Source organism: Nomia melanderi, chromosome 6 (assembly GCF_051020985.1).
Source record: "Nomia melanderi isolate GNS246 chromosome 6, iyNomMela1, whole genome shotgun sequence".
Lineage (NCBI taxonomy): Eukaryota > Metazoa > Arthropoda > Insecta > Hymenoptera > Halictidae > Nomia > Nomia melanderi.
The window spans coordinates 1,360,814-1,383,984 of NC_135004.1; the positions used below are offsets into that span (position 1 = coordinate 1,360,814).

The 23,171-nt window shown below is 40.6% G+C and overlaps 1 protein-coding gene across 1 annotated transcript; it reads right to left on the reverse strand.

Moving 5' to 3' along the window:
- Window positions 1-564: 564 nt before the first annotated feature.
- On the reverse strand, window positions 565-23,130 carry LOC116427383 (uncharacterized). The gene is made up of 2 exons (XM_031977664.2): window positions 22,280-23,130; window positions 565-6,411 (listed from the first exon to the last, which is right to left on the reverse strand). The coding sequence occupies exons 1-2, from the start codon at window positions 22,706-22,708 to the stop codon at window positions 6,082-6,084; spliced, it is 759 nt and encodes a 252-aa protein (XP_031833524.1). The 5' UTR covers window positions 22,709-23,130; the 3' UTR covers window positions 565-6,081.
- Window positions 23,131-23,171: the final 41 nt, after the last annotated feature.

Below are 23,171 nucleotides of genomic sequence, written 5' to 3' on the forward strand. Positions count from 1 at the left end.
TTTTACATAGTCGATAGTTCAGCATATGTGACAGGAAGCCCTGTAAGCTTGCAATGTATATCCTTATACCTCGTTTGTGCCTTTATATTGATTTTCGATTAATCGATATTCCAGTTTCGATTAATCGATTTTCGAGTTTGTACGTGAAGTCACCGGTGAGTATAGGGTACAAACTAACATCTTTTATGAACTTTATGTTCGATGGTCCGAAAAATGTCATATCCAGACAAGAAAATAAAAAAAGGCACTGCCATTTTATATAGCTTACCAACTGACAGATATCTGCTTGGCTTTCCAGGTCGATAAAGCAAAGGATCTGAATCATGAAATATCATCAAGTATTCAATCTATTCTGATACTTTGTCCATGATTGTAACAAGTATGTTCATCGCACACATTGCGTACGATTTAATTCAAATAAATGTATTCAATTCTGTTATTCATATTTTCCTGTCTATGTCATTGTGTTCTTGATTGTTACACATTACTGAATGTGAAGTGAAGCAGAATTTAAAAGCAGTGATATCATTGTGAATTAATACAATAAAAGTTTAAAATCATATATTCAATTTCAAAATATATTTGAGCATCCGTTAATAGTAACTCCATACAGTTTCGTAACAGTTTCCGCATTTACCACGAGATGGCTTCACAACGAATCCATTTATCAAAAGTCAACAGGCATATTTTTCTATTTTCCTTCTATATCTCTCCTCTGAATATGAATATCCTAACGCAGAATAATTTTACTTTCTATCAACTGTGGAAACCCTTTCATGCTGCTCATGCACGAACAACATTGAGGCAACAGATCAAGTGATCTGACGATCACAAAAAAATAATTATTAAAACAAAAAAGGTAACCAAGGACTAAATTATAGATCTTTATGCATTTATAGTTCATAGAAGTTTTCAACAAAAAAAGAAAAATAATAAGATAGAACCTTTGTATAGAATCTCATTCTTCCTTTTCATACTATCTTTAACTCAACGATGTTATTGGCGCAGAAAATAAAATTCTATTTTATCTTTGTTTTGCAACTCTTGGCCATTCGACACGTATATCCACGTAAAAGTTACCGTACTTTACTATTCGTTTATAACAATCGCACAACAAATAATACGACTGAATATAAATGACCAGGGGACCTCGTTATTCCCGGTTAACAGATTATAGTTATCAATGATTACGGATAAGGCCGATAGTAGTGACAAGAAACAAGGACAACAAACGACATTTACGTACAACGATATTTATACACAGATGTACGCGGGTAAACGTAATTTGATGAACAACGTACAGCTAGGTCGTCTTCTCTGTTAAACATAATGCTTAAAATTTAACGCTTACGACATAACATTGGACAATGCGTGCGATAATCGTAACAACGTGTGTACTTGGACCTCACGCGGGATGTTTATATACATATTTCAAGGAACCGGTGCAGAAGTTTTTGCTAGCAACTTCCGTCGAACTCGAGAACATGACTTCTCCGAAAACGTTCTGCTGAGAGAATTAATTGACATTTTTCAATCAGAAAATCGCAACGTCTATTGCTACCTATCGATATCGAGAACCATCAACCCTCTTCCATTTCATTATTTTCATTAGTTTCATTATTTTCAAATACAGGAAAATATCGTTTTCTTTATTTTCAATAAAGTAATCGCAAATTTAACAATTCATCTTTTATATCTCCAATAATTATCAACGTAATTAAAATAGAGACGACCCTTTTGTGTCCTTTATACTGTTTCCTTTAAAGGGCAAATTAAATTGAGAATAATGTACGAGGGTTGACGGCGCACTTGTCAATCGCATTTTCCATCGCGACAGAAAAATGTCGCCTTGTACGCATGTTCTATTGGCACCAGTCAACGACAATCATTTTCAAACGGAACAATATATCAGCGACATTTCCCCGCTCTCAAGCAAGTCGTTTCGATCGTTGCACCGACCTTGACACACGAAGATCTAATATTTACAGAAGCGGATACCGTTATGCATCAAACCTCGCAACGAAATGTTGCGATGAAAACAAACAAACAAACAAAAAAGAAGAAAAAAAGGAAAAGTATATTAGAGAATTTACAAAACTCGCCGGACAAAAGGTCCGGACGTATCGATCGGGAATAGAGTTCGATCCGAGATTGTTGTAGATCGTTAACTTCGCGATCGAGGAAGCCCGATTGGATCAGCGATTTTCCATAGGTCTTGAGAACGAATTTCGTTTCGTTCGGTGCTCGTTATCGGTGCTCGATCGGCGCTCGTTTCACGAACTACGGATTTCCGGTGCCCGGATATCCGGATCAAAGAAAATTCAACGAGAAGCAACACGGTTTATCTTCGTCTTCGAATTGTTCACGACTTCGTTCGCGGATTAACTATGAATTTGTAATCGGGTGAAGGAAATTCTGCGACTGCGAGGCGAAATATTCCAATTTTCAAAATATGCAGTATTATTCGCCGATAACTAACGGTATCGATTACCGATTTCAATATCGATTCCCTTTTTAACACTAGATTTACGGACATTTATTACAGTTTATGCTATTGTTCCTAAAAAAATCAGTGTTCGTTCATTTAGATCTTGGAAATTAGAGGTTTAAAAATTAGCATTCATATTCGTGCACCATTTACCAAATAATGTTTATAAAATTCATGCGTCAAATCGACGCATCCCGTCAACCTAGTGTTAAAAAGAATAAATTGCTTCTAAATATTTCTCTCGTTTGAAAAGTAGAATTCTATTTTGCCAGGTCTCGACCGAGACGTAAAGTGAGAAGTTCTCCGAAAACGTGACTCACGCCATTCGCCGGGTAACCGCAGAATTCTCTCGAATAGGATAATCTCGCAAAAGAAAATCGGGCTAGGTTGCAAGGGAATCTACCCTGATACCAGAGCAGTCCTGTCGGCGGTACGAAAAATTCGTTGTGCGACGATTTCGAGGAAACGCGCGACCTCGCGTCGAACGATTCCAGTGAAACGGCCATCTTTGTCGTATTTCAAATGGAAAACAGCGTGTGTTCGAGTTACGAAAGAGGCTGACGATCGTATCGATCCTAATTATCCCGGACAATAGACGGGCCGTATAAAACGCAGCCCCGGCGATACGAAGAAATCGCGTTTTAACCGTGGGATGGCTCCGAACAACGTAACCGTGCCGAAGTTTCCAGGAATTCTGTATCGATATTCGCGTTACGTACACCGGAGACGCGAAAGCCGGCGTAAAATCAACTTCATCGATCGCGTATTAACACTTCGAGTCTCCGGAGAACACGCTCAGTCACCAATAACACGTTAACACCGCGCCTTATGATTTATTCCGTGAGAGGCTAGCAACAATTTCCGTCGTTCTCGATAATACCCTAGCCGGAAAAGAAATTATATGCTCACGGTATAGAGGAATATTTTCCGTGAAAGTTAATCATTCGCAATCGTGGAACGTTTCATTTGGATTGTTATTAATCGAAAAATATTCAAGATTGATGAATGTAATTTTGTCTTTGTACAATCTCTGATACTTGATATAAATGTAATTGTTGTATATTATATAATTATGTATTACATAAAGTTAATTTTTCATTCGTACTGATTTATGATTTGATATGAATGTAATTGTTATAAAATCATTATGTATTATATAATAATTGATGTTGATTATAAGGCGAAGGATTAGCGTTTCCAGTGAAATATTGGCGTGAAATAGCTTTAAGGTAGATTCTCCGTGAACTCAAAGGGTTAAAGTCGATTTAACGTTAAGCGCACGCAACGCGCTAAATACGTGACCAGATTATATTTGCGAACAGAAATTGGCATGTCCGAAATTGGGTGATGTAATACGATGTACCGTGCGTATCTCGAATCGCCGACGAGAAGATCGACGTGTTACGCGAGTAATAACAAAGTACTTAGCTGCAACTGTCTGTTGCATTTCCGCGTGTCTGCCACGCCACGCTTATGAGCAGGATTCGCTAACTGTTGCCATCACCTTCTGACGAGCATTTGGCGCATCGTATAACCTAATACGCATTCTTACGAAATGTAATCTACAATTTCGAATTCAACAGGACACTATCGATCGCTACTTAAATCCCGACTTTTTATTTTCAACAAGCTTTCTCGCTACGACACGTTGAAAGTCAAAGGCTCCTCGAGACAGTTAGGGTACTCTGCTCGTTGGATGATCGAATAAATGATCGCAGCTCGGAATGCGCGTGCATACCGACACGTGGCGAACAGAAAAAAAAAGGAGAGGAAAATAGAACGACCGGTCTCCAAGTATTCGCGCAAGGTACGAAACACGAAGCAAAAAGGATCACGACGACGATAATTGAATGTTGCACAACAGGTTGCCGTAATATTTAGCAATGCGGAGTTGAGACAGTACCCAAACATTTTCTGCGAGTCCTGCGAGAGACTCTCCGGAGACGCTAACGTGGAAACATCGCGCGACTCTTCCCAGCATTGTGTCGCGGTGTTCCTGCCGCGCGCGCTGTTACATTCCATCAAATTACATAATTCGTTCGGATCTTGGCAAACCGTCGTAGAACACTGGAGAATCTTGCGCAGCAGAGCTCCGTTTATCCGAAATTATTTCTCTCGATCGATATATCCGTGGAGTTCGATTTTGAAACGAAACAAGCCTTACTACATCGTCAACCGAAATCTACGATATCTTTAATATCTACGATACCTTCGTCGATTCCGATACCATCGCACAGAATGACTCGCAATTAATGCTTACATGAATGAACCTTATGCTCGTCATTTATGAACACCGACGTACCATCTACTCGTAGGCGAAGCACATAAAAAATATCGTTAAATAGCATGACAAATATGTTCGAACGTTTCCTTGAATAGCTGTTCAATCCTCGTGCACCACGCTATTGCAACGAAATAAACATATTCAGTTTTATGTTAATATCGATGAGCCTCCGTCATCGATGAAAACGTTTCTCAATTCGAATAATCGAGGCAGACACTCGTTTAGTTGAATATCATTTGTTGGAGGTAAGAATCAACGATAAACGAATGAGATCCTTATCCTAACGATCAGATGACCCAAACTATTTCGCCGGGTACGAGTTCGGATAAAAGGAGACCTGCTGTACTACTTTTCTCCGAGAGCCTTGGATTCGTCCGCAATTTCGGTGCGAAATCCGTTCGCGCAACGCACGATACACACGGGACACGGCGCGTGTCTTGAATTTGATAAGAGATAACAGAAATTAGCGATGACGCGGTGCGCCGCGGCGCGTCGTCGCAACACGTTACACTTTCTCCCGCGTCGCTCGTCGCGATCGTCCTTGGCTTGCGCGCGAACCCCCCGTTCTTGCAGGTAGCGGGACAACCGCGCGGCACGCTGGAACGAGAAACTCCTGGCTCGGTTCGATCAACTGTGAAACGTGTCGCGTCCAATTTGCAATCGTTTTTTCCAACAAGAATCCGCTGAAAACCAAAAGTTTCACGGGACTTGCACGCTGTTACCATTTTCATCGGTGGCCTCGATTCCGTTCGATCTTGCAACATCCTAAAGTCCTCGAAGGATTCTTCGCATTCATTCAATTTCAGAAAGTCAACATTCGTTTACATGATACGCATCCAATTTTAAAGGGCCAATAACAAACCTAACATCAATAACAAAAATAACCGCGATCCACCATGTTGCTTCGAAACTTCGATTCTCGAACATTTCAAACATAAAACGTACAATGTATCTCGTTGACGCAGACGTTCTCGTCGCCGATACTATTAACATCGAAGACCTAGTTCCGCTGGATTCTGGTTGATCCAAAAACAACGTCGATGAAACTTATCGCTGACGCGTCTGTCGCGCGATCCGCGGCGCGACGTTTTTCGCGGTTGAGAGATTGCTCGCCGGAAGTATCCTCGACGATTGAGACACGGCCCTCGTCTCGTGTTTCGGGTAGTAGACATCCGGAGGGTCGCAAGGTCGGGAATGGGGCGAACGATTCCTGCTACCGTTAGAGAGGGACCGGGCGGAGCACCGTGAACCGCGGAGCGTGGCCGGAAACGACTCTGTCGAGACGGGGAACGGGGACGCGCGCGATCGGTTATAACTTTTGCACGATGTCGAACTTGTCCTTGAACCCGATCGACTCTTTCTTCGGGTCGTACTTCTTGCGCGCGGCGAGCTGAGCTCTGAGCTCTTTCGCGCTCATCTTCAGGTTCAGTCCCTGGCGCGGCTCGTTCCCGCCGACGCTGCCGTTCCCGGTCCCGTGCACGTGACCGCCCATCGTTGGACTGTCGTTCCTGATCCCGTTTCCGTTCTCCCGACCGGACTGGTCGCTCTCGTTCTCACTCCTCGCGGATGTTCTCGTCGCGTTTGCCGACACAGTGCTACCCTCGCTGTGCTGCGACGTGTCGTTCGACTTCTGTATGTTCTGGAAACAAACGATCGTGTTTCTTAATCCTCATAGTGGACGAGGTACAGTTGGCTCGCCACGTCTACGCCGACTAGCCGGAAACTAACAGTGCACGGGGGCAAGGGAACTGGCGAAGCTCGGCCAATAACAACACTGTGCCACAGCACCCTAGGCGCTATTTGTTGCCCTATAAGTTACGCAAGTGTCCTGAGTGGAAGAGTCCCCTTACCCTTGTGCACTTTTAGCTTGTGGGTATTCGGCGCAGACGTGGCCAACTGTACTTTGGTCTTGGAAAGTTGTGGTTGTTCGAAGTTATCGTGATTTGAATAGTTACAGTTATTCGAGGCTTTCATGATTTTAATCATTGTAACTTTCGCAACTTGAAGAACTGCAGTTATTCTAGGCTTTCGAGAGCGAACCATATTTCAAATAGAAAGATTTTCCCGACATTTCGTCATCACTGCTAATGGATTAATTGAAGGCACAAGATGCGATACTGATCAGAAAGCCTCGAATGACTTCTTACTCCTTCTTTTGGTCAAAGCAATTCACTTCACTTTATTAATATCTTTGAATTCCCAGATACTTGATTCTCTACATACAGCATTTCGCCGAATCATCTTTTTTACTGTAGACTTTACTGTTTACTTTTTTACTAAACAAAAGACATTCTTGGTAGCTCATGGAACAGATAAAGAACGGTGTGATGGTTTATTTGCACGCCTACTGACTCGGTTCTCTTCCAGAAAAGTCCAGTTTCACCGATTCTTCGTATAATTGACGGACAAAGATAGCCCGGTGACTCGCTAGAAAGGGACACGATCGCGTATAAGAAACCCGCGTCACGTATCAAGGTTGATCGCGCTGCGGCGCGCTACTTTTTTCCTAGACATGCGTTTCGAAGCGGGCTCGAATTCGTGTACGTCGAAGGAAAAGAACCGCGAAGGGGAATACTTCGGATCTTTATGCAAATTCAATTTTCCTAAGTCGCTTCGCAAACGTCGCGATAAAAAGAACATTCCTATCATCAGCTGAAACGTTCGATATACTTAAAATACAACTGAAATTATACTAAATATACTATCAACTGTCGTTAACGTGTAAAAATTGAAGAAACACCTTGTATTCCACAAATCTGAAGATACGATAAATGGACGCAGATCCGCAGTTTGTTTATCGCGAAACGTTAATCGATGGTACACAGATTATCCAACGTACTTATCGATCGATCGATTGGAAATTTTTGATTTCTCCGACGAAATTTTCAATGAAACATGAATACCAAGCGGATATTCCAATTTCTCGTTGCGCAATGCCGAGCATTTCGCCTTGCCGCTCGCACGTAGAAAGTAAAAGCGTGCACGTGGTAATTAGCAGACGTTACGTTGCGTTGTTCACTCCGCCGTCGGCGATAAACAGATCCGGATGCGCGAAATATCAATAATAACGATTATTATTATATCCGTTTCATTGCGATGTAATAATCTTTACGACGCTGTAACGTGACGCAACGCTCTCAAATATCCGATTATCAACAGAAACGCTAATTTCTCCCCCCTAATTGATGTGAAATATCCGCGATTTCAGCAAAGCCACTTGACTTTTTACACGCGATCCCACTTTTTCTCCCTGTTACATTTCTCACACATTTTGCTCTAATTAACTCTAATCCCGGCTGTTCCTTTCCATCGACTAAGTTTTAGAACAGTCTCCACTACATAAGTAATTTACTCGGGATATTTACGTCCAATTAATGTAATGAAGATGACATACAAATTATAACGTAAAGTCTGTGTCGGACATAAATGTACCGTGGGTAGAATCTCAAATGTGAAGGAAATATTTCTTTTCTTTCGAAAAGATGGGTCGTTAGAGTAACTCTGAAGCTTACGGAAAGCTTCGTAGTCATGAAGGTTCGACACATTGCAGCAAGGGCTAAAGTATTAGATTGGCTGGGAAATCTTCTCATTTTCCTTTTCAATTAACAAATAAGTAAACTAGAAGACAACAGGAATAGTTTCTTCTATAAACTTCATCTAAACATGCGAGATTTTTTGGCCAACCTAATATTTACAAGTTGAACAGCAAATTTATTTCTCGAAAATCAGGGAAGACAAAATAGAAAAGATAACGAGTGGTTTTGTTAACAATTGAAACAGGTAATGTATTCAGTATAGTAAAAAGTTATTTCCGATTTTTCTGGAAAATCTGTTTTATTTAGGATAATGTACAAATCATCGAAGTAATCGCTGTTGTTATTTATCCCTTTTCATTTGTCATTTTTCCGGAAGCCTACGAATATCATCGCGTCAGAAATTTGGTGCGTTTGGCAACATGGAATCCGTCTAGTCAATTGAGGTTCATCGGAAACAGATTTTTTACTATGCCAAATAATTGAACAGCCACGACTGGAATAACGTGAACGTGGCTCACCGGATGAATAGTTAAACACGAATCCGTCGAAGAAACTCATAAACGACCTTGGGTCCTGATGCAATATTCCGAACGGTACTTAAAAGAATTCCAACGAATAAAGGCAAGCTCGAGGGAAAACCGGTTCTCGGGCGGCAGACCGTTTAAATCTCTTCGAAAATAATGTTAGACGGGCTGTCCTTACCGCTGTACGAACCGATCGCCACCCCGGAATTGGAAAAACTCATTCTTTGCCCCGCGAGCGACCTGGCCCGTTTAACACGCGAGTGAAAAACGCGGTTGTGACAAGCTTTCTGCGTATCCGAGACGAAACTGCGTCTTAGAAATTGCTTGATGAAATTCCGGTACAGCCAGGGAAAAAGATTTTCGGAGATTTTGTGGAGGAAACTTTCAAAACCCCTGTGGACTAAATTTTATTTGCCTAGTAGTATAGGTTTGATAACAATTTTATTTAATTAGTAGCATATTTTTTGATACAGCTTCATTTGACTGCTCGTAGTTTTGATAACAATTTTTGTTGAGTAGTACAGTTTTGATACAAAATATAATATAAAATAATGTAATATAAATAATTATTAATAAGAATTAGGTTCGCAACAATTTGCAATAGTTTTTGTAGAAAAGATAAAGTTAATTTTACATAAAGTGTGTGCCATATCTACATTACGTATTCTTAATCAATAGAAAGAAAAAAAAATGAACGATAAACTGTACATATCGACAGTCAATCAACCGACTCGTTCGTTATTGAAAATTTAAATGTTAAAACGAATCATCGATACTGAGTAATCGTAGTAACCGAGACACCTGTTGCAGTGAAGTTAATCAGATACTTTAATCAAGCAACAAATTAGATTTCTTTTACGTTTGAAACAGACGGTTGGCAGGAACCTTCGGTTTCAAGGAATCCGCGGATGGAAAAGACAAAGTAAAACTTAAAAGCAATTTGCCGCAGCGATTGCCGGGACGAATGTATTACTTAGGTTTCTTTTTCAATTTAGAACGGATTTTATGAACATGCTATTGCACTCTTACTCGAATGCCAATGAATCAATCGTACGACTTTTATTCATGTTCAGAGGAATTCGTCCCACCGAGCAATAAACGCTGTCCCGTCGACAAGTGCGCGTGAAGCGACGGTTCTGCACGCGAGAGACTGTGTTTACGCGTCGGGGGACGATGCATATGGCCTCTCTAGAAAATTTCCTGTATCTGTGTCACAGCGTTGCTGCGGCGACACGCTGGTATTCCGCGATTCGATTATTTTCATAGCGATACATACGGTAGCAATCATTATTGAAAAGTGTTTGTAGAAAATATGGTAACCGAACTTCAAATTTACAGGACAAAGAAGAAAGTTATTTAACACTAAAACTACCGAGCATTTCATACGATTAATATGTAATCAATATAAAAATTGTAACGATAGATTATTTTCAATTTCTTCAGACATTCATCATAGTATTCAAGTGAAACTATTTGTTTTCAAGATCATTTCGAACATTCAGTGCTTTTAAGATATCAATAATTGCGAAACAAAAAGATCGAAACCAGTCATTTTGACTGCTACGTAGTTCTAGTGTTAATACTAAAACTACCAGACGGGTCAAAATGACCCATTCTTGATTTCTGCGTTTTGCAATTATTTTAATGGCAACAGATGTTTCTCTGAGAAATTATTAAAGAAATTGATTTAGCAATACGCGAATTGAATTATAAATTAATTAAAGTCTCAACAGATGTATGATGTATGAATAGAAACTTCTATACAGGAATTTCAAAACGTCAATTTAACTGCTCGGTAGTTTTGGAGTTAATGTTAAAGGTTATAAATGGTATTAATGATTACGTACAAAAGGTAACATTGAGATGAAATTCTACAATGGAAGATAATACAGAAACAAAATTTTACCATTTTAGTATTTATTGCATTTTGTAAAAAAATTCTTTAATTGAGTCATTCACTTAGTAAACAGATTAATGGTATAGGATTAAAGATGAAGATAACTTGAAGGAATGATTGCATTAAGATTTTCACACTAAAATTTGGGGATACTCGAGAAATGAAGTTTACTCTGACCTCCGAAATTTTCTAAAAACTTATAACTTCCCGTTCTATTCTAAGCTACCATTCTAAATATCAACACCACAGAGCTTTGCTACTAATCTCTTATTTTATATCAAATGTAATAAATTCCAGCTTTTGTACGTTTATAGTCAATGTAATCTCTAAAACCGGAATAGAAACAGAAAACAAGAAGCATTTAAATCCATGCACACCTGTTTAACCGAGTAAAGATGAGTTATCTAATAGGTCGTGTTCGATCTCATCTTTTAGCAACTTTTCATTCACTTCTTTCTTCAATCAACATTTCTTATATTCGGTTGCCTCGTGAGTGTATACCTATTAAATGTGCGCAAAAGTTACTATCCTTGAAACGTTCTTTTAACTCGTCGTGGCCACTGAAACGGTCAGTAAAATCGTCGGTACCACGATTAATAATTATTTCTATTTATTTTTATACCATACTTTGTTGAGTACTGTTTATTTTCACTATGAAGAAAAATAATCAATCACATATAAACAAAAATTTATAAGTTCCCAAATTGAAAGTTTATAAGTTCAAAATTTCAAAGTTGATAAGTTCACAAATTCAACGTTTATAAATTCAAAATTTCAGAACATATAAGTTTAGTTCAAATATTTAAATGCAAAATTCTTGTGGCGGTTAACGAGTTAACAGGTAAATTATTCCGAAACCGAGGACACCGCGATGCACCGACCGGGCCCCCGATTCTTCTTCCCGAGGGGAGGGATCCCCGTTATCTGTATACGTATTCAGACATGGACGCGGCTCGCTTTTTTTGGCACGCTTTCTTCGAAAAATCGCCTCGGACCGAGAGACAGAGACACAGAAATCGGAATAAGAGCGGATAACGGATTTTCGAGGCTGGCCGGTGCGTCGCCGCGGAATTTTACCGGGTTCCCTGTGTGGCATCGTTAACCTCCCGATAAGTCGCACGCGACACAGGTGACTCCCCGGGAAGCGTCCGCCATTAAGCCGTTCTCGTTAGAGCCGTTCCGAATTCGAAGCGAAAGTATGAACTTTAAGCTTTGCTCCGTTGTTTTGCCCTCTTTCGGCCCTAGCTTCCTTGATCCTTCATCCTTGAGACTTTGCATAAACGTTACATTTAATTGCACTCTAATATCTGTTTATTAATTTCATTACTTTATTTCAGTCATTTATTCCAGAACATTTAGAAAACTAGAATTGTCCTTGTGTACGATACAACTACGCTGATAGGAACAATTGTAACAATCACCGGTTTTTCTAAATTCCCTCTCTGTTACATATACCACAATACATTAATAATATAAATCCACAAATTTTCAAACCTTTAGATTCAAATGTTTACGTAATTTAGATCTGTACACCCTGGATTTTTAAACTAGAAAAAAGTGACAATTACTATATAAACGGCATCAGACATTCCAGAACAGCGAGTAAGAAATAAATCAGTTACTTAAAGAACAACAGATTAGTGCGTAAATTCCTTATTTCTCAGTAGGTATATTTCAGTGAATTTCCGCATTACTATTTCAATGTTAGTTCCGAACTGCGAAATGTAACGGCCAGTTAACGACAATGGATTACAATGAAACGATAACGCGGAGAATAACGAATGCCGAACGATAACGCGACTGGCGAGGACGCGCGGCGTCGCAAGGATTAAACAATGGTCTGCTAATAGACGAGGGAACGAGGATAACAGGTGTAAGCGGCGTAAAAGTTTTACAGTATCGTCGAACACCGGTTACAGGGAAACGACGACGGTTTGGTTGCTCAACACGATCATTATTTACATTACGTTACGGAAAAATCTCGACGGATCCGTTCGTCCGTGCACTGCGGGGCCGAGCAGCGAACGGTTTTCCCTCTCGTTCTTGCGGGCGTCGCGCATGCCGCGCGCGGTTGACGGATTGCGCAATGGAAAACAGTGGCAGGAAATTGACTGTCCTGCCGTGGGACCAATTAATTATTTACCGTACGCGTGATCGAGTGCACGCCACGGATATGCACAATTTTTTTTTCTCTCCTCTAACGACCTGCCTTTCGTATCAATTTACTTAATCGACGATTGGGCAATTGTTCGGAGAGATGCGTCCGTGGTACGACGCACCTGTGAATAAATGAACGGGAGAATTCTTGTTTGCCTTGTTTTATTATACGATTATCGTGGGTACGATCGGTTTATCTAGATGCTGGAATAAGAACGATTTATTCATTGTGCAGTAGTTATTCTATTATTCTCTTGTTCTATTAGTATCATAGAATGAATTGTGATGATTCTAAATATTTGTAATATTTGTATAGGCACCGTCATTTCGGCAGTTTCTATGTTATTCTGCTCAGTTGTATTACCGTTAAACCGTCGTCGAGGGGGTGCTATGCAAAATTATAAATATTACGATTGTACATTTTATAACTATAATTTGTAACCATAAATGTTTCTAAAATAATGGGTATTATTGTAAAAATAATTATGGGTATAAAACTGTGACTATAATATTTACAATTTTGTATAGTCTCCGAACGTCGTTAACGGTAAAGCTACTAATCAGGAGACAAATATTAAATCTCGAAAAAAAAGAATGAAGTGAAAGATTTAAGAATTCGTCGGGAATCGAATGGCAGCGAATGAACAGGTAATAAGACACAATTCCGAATGGACTCGTAATTCTCGATACGCCGGGACCATGTTTCCAGCTGAATGCACACGCAGCACGTAGATGAATACGTGCTCGTGCACGTAACGCGATTGCGGAGCGCTTGGACGGCGTCTTCGATCACGTAGCGCGGAACAACGCGAAATTTACGTAATTTTACACGGGCAAAAATCACCGGAAATCCGGCGAATCGTATCGGCACCGCAGGAGGCCGCATCTTCCGATCGCCGGAGATAAAGCTCGAACTTGGGACCGAGCACTCTCATGGGAGAGCTTGGATAACCGCGGAAAGACGATCGGACACGGATCCCGTGAAAACGCGAATTAAGGCCAGTGACGCGCCATTCTGCAAAGGAGGAACTTCCGGCGATTAACGCGGTAATTGTTACATCCGAGAACGTTTCTCGATACGGGAGTCGAACGGGAGAGCGCGGCAGTTTCACCTGATAACGATGGAACGCGTCGGACGTGTTTCTTGCCGAGAGAAAAAAAATAGCACAAGCTTGGAATGACGTTCGAAAATTCTTTTTGAGAAATGGATTGCTGCAGGAAATAATCTATAATGTTTTATAAGTTAATGTTCTTAAATTTGCTGCAGCTAATGAATTGCTGTAGGAAATAATCAATGCTTAATGTTTTATAAGTTAATATTTTCAAAATTGCTGTAGTAAATGGATTGCCGTACAAATAATGAATGCTTAGTGTTTTATAAGCGAATATTTTAAAATTCTCTGTAGCAAATGAATTGCTATAGGAAATAACGAATGCTTAGTGTTTTATAAGCGAATATTCTAAAATTCTCTGTAGCAAATGGATTGCTGTAGGAAATAATGCATATTGAACATTTTACAAGTTAATGTTCGTAAATTTTGTACAGGAAACAAGTCGTTGTAGGAAATCATGTACGTTCAATGTATCAGAAGTTAATATTCGCAAATTTTATATAGGAAATAGACTGTTATAGTGAACAATGGATACATAACGCTTTAGCTACTTGGAGGTCTATTAAGGGGTAACGTTACTCTAGAGGTCGGAAAATAAGATGATTTTTGGGAATTTTTAAAATAAAAACCATACAAGGTATAGAATCAACAATAAAAAAGTTTTATTGCATATATTTTCAGGAAGGTTTGTAAATTTTTTTTAATATTTTGTATCTAAAATGGCGGCTGTAGATGCTGGCAGGCAACAACAACCCTTTTTTCGGAGGGCTGCATAGCCGGAAAGGTTTTTCTATAACGGATGGTCTTAGAAGAAAAAATCAAAGATTTTCTGATATTATATACCAAAATCTAGGGAAAATCATAGGAAAATTAAAAAATATTGTTAGTTGTTCATTTAGGGAACATTTAAAGGAAGGTGTCAAGAAAATGACGAAAAATTTGGCATTAAAGTGTTCTTAAAAAGGACAATAAAATGGACTCCGGAAATGGACAATAAAACGTTTTGAAGAGAAAATTAAAAAAGAAAATTGCACTCCACCTCGAAAAAAATCGTGTTCCCGATTTTTCCCTCACTTAAAACTTTTTTCTCACATTCATCACATAATAAAGCAATGTATGCAAAAAAAAATCGTTTTTCTTCAAAATTCTAGAGTGGCGTTACCCCTTAACAGGTTCCTCAATATGCGTGCTACACTGAAGGGAAGCTTTAGAATTTTCCTATAAGCAATAATTTTCCAAAGAATCAACCTATTACGCTGTTTAAGAGTATTAATTGCTTTGCGACTGTAATTACTGTCGTTGTTGAAAAATGAATGTAGAGGTCCTCGGACTTTAATCACTGATTCTTATGAGAATATTGAACAACCGCTAGTAGGCAATTGGGTAATGTGATTTATAGATACTGATCGATTGATTTATTGCATTATTTACCAAGAAAACAGGTGTATCGTGTACAGTATTCGACAAGTTTCTGTACAAACATCGCCAGTCTATGCTACAGCTAATATTAGGGTAACTAATAAAAAAGGACAGTTGAACGTATATAAAAACGTCGACGACGGACCAATGTTCAGATACATTTACAAAATCATCGTAAACCGCATTTCCGTTATCAGTAAAATAAAACACGCTCGTATCGAACGTTTAAATATTTTAACGCGGCATATAAGGATAAAATATAAAGCTAAAAATAACGGCGCAGAAATACTCGATCTAATCCCTTTTATCCAGCCTTAAGTATTCCACTTCTATTGATACAGGGCAACGACATCTGGTCCTGTTTTTATTATTCGATATTAAGTGCGGCGAATTTCAATGCGGTATAGAACCGGTGCAAATAAGAAATCTACGATAATAAATAGAAACAAAATACATACATAGTACTTCAACTGGTTTAGCGACAATGAGAGCTGAACAAGTCTACCGGTTTGACGCGTTCCATGGATCTCCGCATTCTCTTCCGATTTCCTTTCGAGAAACTCGGCTGCGCGCACGTGCGGCTATCGCGAACGTTCCTGATTTTCGCGAAAAGAACACGGAACGAATTCCGCGTCACTTTGTTTCTACCGTGTTCGCCGAGTGAGTCATCATCCTAGCGAGCGCTCACCTTCGACCGAACGCTAATCTCGCTGCCGCGCCGCGGAACCGAAACAGGAAAATTGTCTTTTCTAATAACTCGCGTTCGGTTGGTAAACGAGAAACGAACAATCGTCCTTGGCGGACCAAGACCGTGTTGCAGCACACACGGTGTTCGCAGAACCTTGGGGAAATATTCCGAAGCCAATGTCCGACGTCACCGTCGCGTCCGCCCGCAGCAGTGATTCCTCTTGATCCGTGACGCGCGATCGAACGCTGAATGCGTGCGAACGGGACGAGCTTCGTGAAAGATCGGATTTCAAACTGCGTCGTTGTAGGTAATGTAAGGTAACATCGTGGAAAACTTGGAACGCTGCGAAACACTCAAGCTCGTTGGCCTGATCGGACGAGGGGTCGGGACAGCAGAGGAAAGTAATCAAAGGTTGTTCAACTAACTAAAGTTGTGAAGTAACTGAATAACTAAAGAAGATGAGAATTTAAGTAAATAGGTTGAGTACTAAGTTCGTTGTCCCAACAGGATTGAAGACCAAGAATAGAAGAATAAAGAGATAATACAAAAGGGGACATTTTTGTTGGATACAATGTTAGGTACTAACTAAAGTTGTGCAACGGAAAATGAGAATTCAAGTGTACAAAGTTAAGCAACTGTTCCGTTTTAATAATATACATATGTTATCAGCAACCACCAGCTTCTACCATTTTAGCTCAACAAAACGTTAGAGAGATACGTTATCTCGGCGTCTTTGCGATACTTTAAGGTATCATTTTCATGAAAACGTTGCTACGTATCGAATTTTGAATATTATTGTATGTATTACGATACACACGTATGCACAGAATTCGTTACACTTTCGGAGTGAAGGTACCAATAAAAAAATACAAACGACAATGTAGAACATGGGTGAAACTGTATTGCAACTTCTGAGTAACCATGACGAATCGCTCGTTAGCACACCAGATAATTAGATTGGTATGCATATTCAAAAGTTACTAAAGTACTCGTCAATTTCTCAGAATAAATGTACCAAAAGTGGGGGAAAAGGCTTAATGCACGCTGATCACGGATATCTTTGCGCAATCGAAAACGCCGTTTTGGCGTGGATAATTTTGTGTACGCCCGAAACGTTTCGAAATCTGCCGGAGAATAAATAGTTTGATCGATGCGATCGATAATTTAATCCTTGGTCATGATAAGAAGATAAAATGGGAGAACGGAAATAATAAGTAATGCTTTCTAAAAATATGGAACATGGTTAACAACAATAACGAAACTCGCAGGAAGAACGAGAGCGTTCGGGGAGGCTGCGATAGCGATATCAGTCCAAACGAGTTATCGGTGTCTCGCCGGAACGAGACAAGCGCACACACGATATAATTATCGTCGCATTTTTCTCGTTCTTTCCTTTATGTTTCGCGTCACCGTTCCAAATGTTTTAATGTTGTTTTTGCGCGATCCGATGCAATCGAAGTGTCGCCGGTATATTTTCCGCTGGTTAATTCATTAATCGGTAGAAGATACTCCAGTTTTTATTTTTTATAATCGTACGAGTGAAGCAAACATGACGCTACGTGATTCTGCGGAAATCGAAGTATGAGCAATCGCGCTGAGGAGGAAAACCACCGATAGGATAAAAATTGTACAAATTCTGTGTGACGATTTCCTTGCAGATTGAAAATCATTGTCTGCATCGTTTGAGGAACGTGTTGACCAACCTTTTTTCTAATTTCTCAACAGTGAGTTAAGAAGTTCTAAGTATCTAGTTCCAAAGTTCCCAACAAGAAGGAAAAGTACACAGGAATACAAATTTTATTTCAAATCCATACACACGTCGTGAATACGAATCATCAATTCTTGATATTGGTTCTCTGTTGCAGTAGCAGAAGTCATGCATAGAGCACGATAAACTTGGCAGCCGTTTCTCAACCAGCGAAGCGATATTCCGTGGTCTTTAATCAAAGTCTAATTTTAATTGCTCGTAAAAATTTTATTGTTTCCTCGCAGTCTCGTTTAGAGGAAACTGCCAATTGCTACGTTATCTGTTTTTGGTGCTGATTATAAAACCGATATGTGGACATTGGTTTGAATCAATTTAAGAAACGCAAAATATTTGTTGGAAAATTTGAAAAATGTCATCACAGAAACTGGACATTTTAAATTGCTTTCAAGTATAGCAAGTATAGCAAGCAACAAAGACTACTTCGAATGTTTGCGAAAAAAACAGGCCATAAACAAAATGACAAGTTGAGAACATAATCAGTGCACTATTATATTATATATAAATATAAATAAGTCATATTTATGCATTTATATATGTGTATATAAATCGTACAAGAGATTTGTTCGATTATATTTACCTGTAATCATGCAACGTACTACTTTTGGAGCATACGCCATAGATTGGCCATCCCTAACTTAGACGTTTTACCGAGAAAGGATCCATAGATCTGTAGATCCTTTTTCCAGAAACGTTCTGAACTGATAAACAAATGAATTAGCGTTTTGTTCGACTTCTCCTGCAACTATTCGAGCAGGTTAGTACATCCAGACATCGAATGTTCCCATTCGCTGATCCAGAATTCGCTGATCGTCAAGCGGGACAGGATCCTCAACCGCGATAGCCTTCTCACGATTGTCGGCGCGGCGGTTCGTGTTTCGTGCGAGTCATCGAGCAAGAACCGTCGCTCGACAAATGAGCTTTCTCGGGCTAACGAAGACTTCCTTTTTTTCTTTCCTCTCCCCGTTGTTTTTGCGGCGTTACTCGAATGCCGCGTGTCACGCGATTCCCCATCGGGACCCGGAAAAAATCCGGACTCTCCGTTTCTACTTATTTGCCCGAGCGTTCGCGCGCGACGGTGCACAGGAGGAACATGCTTGTACGCCGTTGACTCTCACTTGAAAAATTGTTAATACAGACACGGTTTCCAGCGGCAAGCTGAAAATTCTATTAACGATCCCATCGCGAGAGACTAGCTTTCTAGGAGAGCTGCGCGTGACTTGGCGAACTTCTAGCTTCGAGAGTGTAGAAAATGGGAGCGAAGTGTGATACAAAGATTTCAAGGTCACTAGCGCAAGAACTTCAAATTAAAAGATAACCGAACCTTATTTCCACTAATTTAATTAGGTCAATTATTATCCAATCTACAAAGTCCTAGTGAACCTAGCAATCCTAATAAACCTAGCGTTAATACTATCTTACATGAAATCAAATAAAACGTTCAACAATCTGTACAAAAACTGACGCTCCTCTTCTTAGGAAACAGGGTCAACCTCAAAGTCATCGAAAAGCTTCTCTGCTTCTAGGGAAACCATTCAATTCCGCTTACTGAAAACATCCACCACCGTCCAGTGTTTTACAGACTGGATACGGCTTCGCTTATTCGCATGGTCTGACGCAAATGATCTTTACGCGAACAGCTTGGCGCGCACACTAAAAGCTGCGTCGTCTAATTGAGCATGGGAGACAATGGCGTACGAAGTAATAGGAACGCGTTCTTCTTCTCCCCGCGGTACGCGTGTATGGCGCGCCAGGCCTCGTTTTTTCCCTCTCTACTTGGCGTTGGTTCTTGCCCGCCCGCCAACCCGGGTAAACACAGATGTTCGAAGACCGCAGAGAGCCCCGTTGCTGGAACACTTACACGCTTATCGCTAAATATGTAAAAACCGGCGGGCAGGCCACTTTTCCCCGGCCTCGAAAGCCGGCGCGGATCGTTTGCGAAGCTACCGATGACACGGCCAGCCGCGGTTGTCAAGATTACGCGCTGAATGCAATTTATGCAATCCGAATCCTTGCCACGGTATGCCTTCGAGTACGTAAGCTGAACGCGCAGTCCGGCAGTTCGTCCCAATTTTTTACTATTCGCTTGGCACTGTTTCGCGTACACCTTTCAGGGAAACGTGTAAATTAGACACCTTTCCTCAATTTTAACTCTTTGTAGTAGGAAGTTTTTTTTTTGCTAGGAATGTCCAACGTTTTCTGATGAGATATAGCGACGTTGTTGGAAACTGCACGAGAACTGACACATAAATTAAAGAACAAATTAGTTTACTTCAGTATTTTAGACGGTGATAATACAAAGTTTAATACTAAATATTGAACTTATTTGATTTTAGTTAATGGAATGTTAAACATAACATTGATTAAATAATTTTAACATTAAATATTAAACTTCAGAATTTTGCTCTATCAAATTAAGTGGTAACTGAGAGCCACTTCTCGAGTGCAAAGGGTTAATATGTGACTAGCTAATTGGTTATCTCAGATCTAACTCAGACACCAGTGATTCCTTATTTTAGTGATTTAGCGGACAAAAGTGTAATGAAACAGTGTAAAACTAAGGAAACCCGTTAAACTGCATATTTGCCACGTTTGAAACTGAATTTGGACTATATTTGGGTTAGTGATAGACTGAAACTTTAAAATAGAATTGTAGCAGAATTGTGTGAACGTAGGAAAATTCGCTAAATAGTGCATTTACCGAGTATAATATAGGTAGAGTAAATACTGGGCAAATATTTGTTTCTTGTTCCTTTTTTATTACATGTGCGAACACGCGACGAGCCTTACAGTGTCATCGGTCGTTCCAATTACACGTTCAGCCACGCCTATAGGTAATTCACATAACCTTATCTGATGAATCTCTGTTGTCATTAACCTTCACGCACTCTGAAGTGCAATAAACGGTATACAGGTATTATGTCGCGTTGTATGTTTTATGTTCTTCTAGTAATGACGCTTCTATTATTGTTGGACAAATATGTGCGTTTATACTGGGTGTCGTAACTGAGGGAGAACGCCTAAATTTCTTCTTTATTTTTGAACAAATACAATTGTAATTTTACACGTTCGTACAGTTTCCAAGAGATCTCGCGAAAGAAAATTCTTTTCAAGGTTGAAGACGAAGAATTTCAAAGTCATGGTACTTTCAGTAGATAAAAAATCACGAACAAAATATTTTTGTCATTTATAATGTTTCTCATTCAATGAAATGCTCAGTTTGAGTCGAACAAGAAGTTGATTCTATTTTTTGTAGTGAGACGTTTCCTGGAATTGATCGGAAATAAGGAAGGAACTTTTCGTTTGGCCTAATAACGATACGCGAGCTCACAAAATGCATCACTCAAGCACCCTAAGCATTCATGATAACTTCGAAGTAATAACTTGTTAATTAAAAAGAAATCTTAATGAATCGGACAAAGTATACGGAGTTTCGTTCGTCTGACTCAGCATCTAAAGATACTATCGGAGAGGAAATAATATGTATGTAGGTTCTCCGATGCATTGAACAGTTTCATACGAAAGGCGTATAAAAAGCACTGAAACGTACACGCGGCAATATTATGTGTAGAAACAATTAAAATGGCTTGAAAAATAGCTGGCAACGAGCGCAATGAAAAATGAATTATCATCGCATTTGGTAAAGAAGCACTTTCGAATCAGCTGTTCGGTACATAATTTAACACCGAGCGTGTACTCGAGAAGCACCGCTGGCTCTTTCACCTTCGTTGATTCCTCGTGTTTACTTCGCGTTGTAACTTCTTTTCTGCGCAGAATGTATCTTTCCTTAACGATTACGCCAATCATATACGGCGCGAATAATTTACTGAAATGCCTTCGAAAGCGAGAAAATGCATGGCGCGTGGACAAGAAGCGTGTCGAGTATTCGTAACGAACTATCGCTCTCCGTCAGCGGTCGAGGCGAATCGATGAACGAAACGAGCAACAGGTGGACCACGCTCGACCATTCAGAAATCGAAGTTTCAACGGTTCGATCTCGAACGACCGCGTGCTGCGCGTCGTCCCTCGATTCGGTGGATTTCATCCTGCACGTTTAACACCCGGTATGCATCTCGAAAACACAACCAAACTGTTTCACCTTGGTTAAGTAATACATTATTCGTACATATGCAGTATTGCAAGTTTTTAATGGAGTATATCTTTCCTGCCAGTTGATAAAATGTAAAACACTATATGAAATATAGTATTTCATTTTCATATAAAATACTAATACGCGTGAGCACGTTGGATATCGCTTTCCATCAAGGGTAGATTCAATGTACAGGGCAACAGGTGTCCAAATGGACAATTTCAAAAACTGGAGTTTCGACAACTCGATAGTGACTGTTCCGCGTAACGTCCCGGGCCTCGATAAATATCGCGTGTTTCATTGATCGAATGACACGTACCTCATCAGTGGAAGCATTGCTGCCGTTGAGCTCATCCTCTTGCTCGACACTGTTCGGATTCTTCTCGGGGGTCTTGATCACCTTGACGTTCGCCATGGTGCCCTTGATAACGATGTTGTTGGCCCTGAAATATTCGTCGGCCTCCTGGTCAACGACGAGGAGCTTAGTCTCATTCGGGAATGCCTTGATGCGCTCGACCACCTGTTTGTGAGTCTCGTTGGCAATGTTGATCTCGTTAACCTCCACGATCCGATCACCCTGCCGTAGGCCAGCGGCCTGGCTCGGCGATCCGTCGTCCACCTTCCCGATAAACTGGCCGTTCTTCCCTTTCTCCGCGTGCAAATTGAACCCGTACCCGTCAAAATCGTCCCATTTGACGATATGGCAGAGCCGTGCACACGGAACTTTATCACCTTTCAGGGAAGACATGCTCCTCGACCCTCGTGATGTCGCCGCGCGTCAACCAAACAGAAACTGACCGCCGGAGAGAACAGCGGAGAGACGGGAGACCGACTACGGGGCTATCGAGAACGAGGGGGAAAGAAACGGAGGGAAAAAAAGGAACGAGAGAAAAGAGGAGAAAAGAAAAGGAACGATACACGCGCGAATGCGTACGAGAAAGCTCGCGCACGCACGTCCCGTGTCGCGCACTACGAGTCGCGGGCGGCTACGCGAAGATTTTTCTTGCAGCGGAGAAGAGAGCTCGGCGAACGAAGCAGCACGATCTTACGCGCAGCTCGTCCGTGCCTCGTGCGACGGGCTGCTAAGCTGACTAGGCGACTGGCTCAGGCCTCGCCGATCTTCGTCTTCACCTGCCACGAGGCGATTATTCCAACCGACTGCCGGTACACGCACCGCCGTGGAATCGTCGCGGATCGGTGAACGCGGCGAG

Excerpts from the sequence above, each read along its gene's own strand:
- LOC116427383 (XM_031977664.2), bottom strand. The coding sequence starts at position 22,708 with ATGTCTTCCCTGAAAGGTGATAAAGTTCCGTGTGCACGGCTCTGCCAT. Across the intron at positions 6,412-22,279 it reads GCAATGCTTCCACTGATGAG|AACATACAGAAGTCGAACGA; the intron begins GTACGTGTCATT and ends GTTTGTTTCCAG.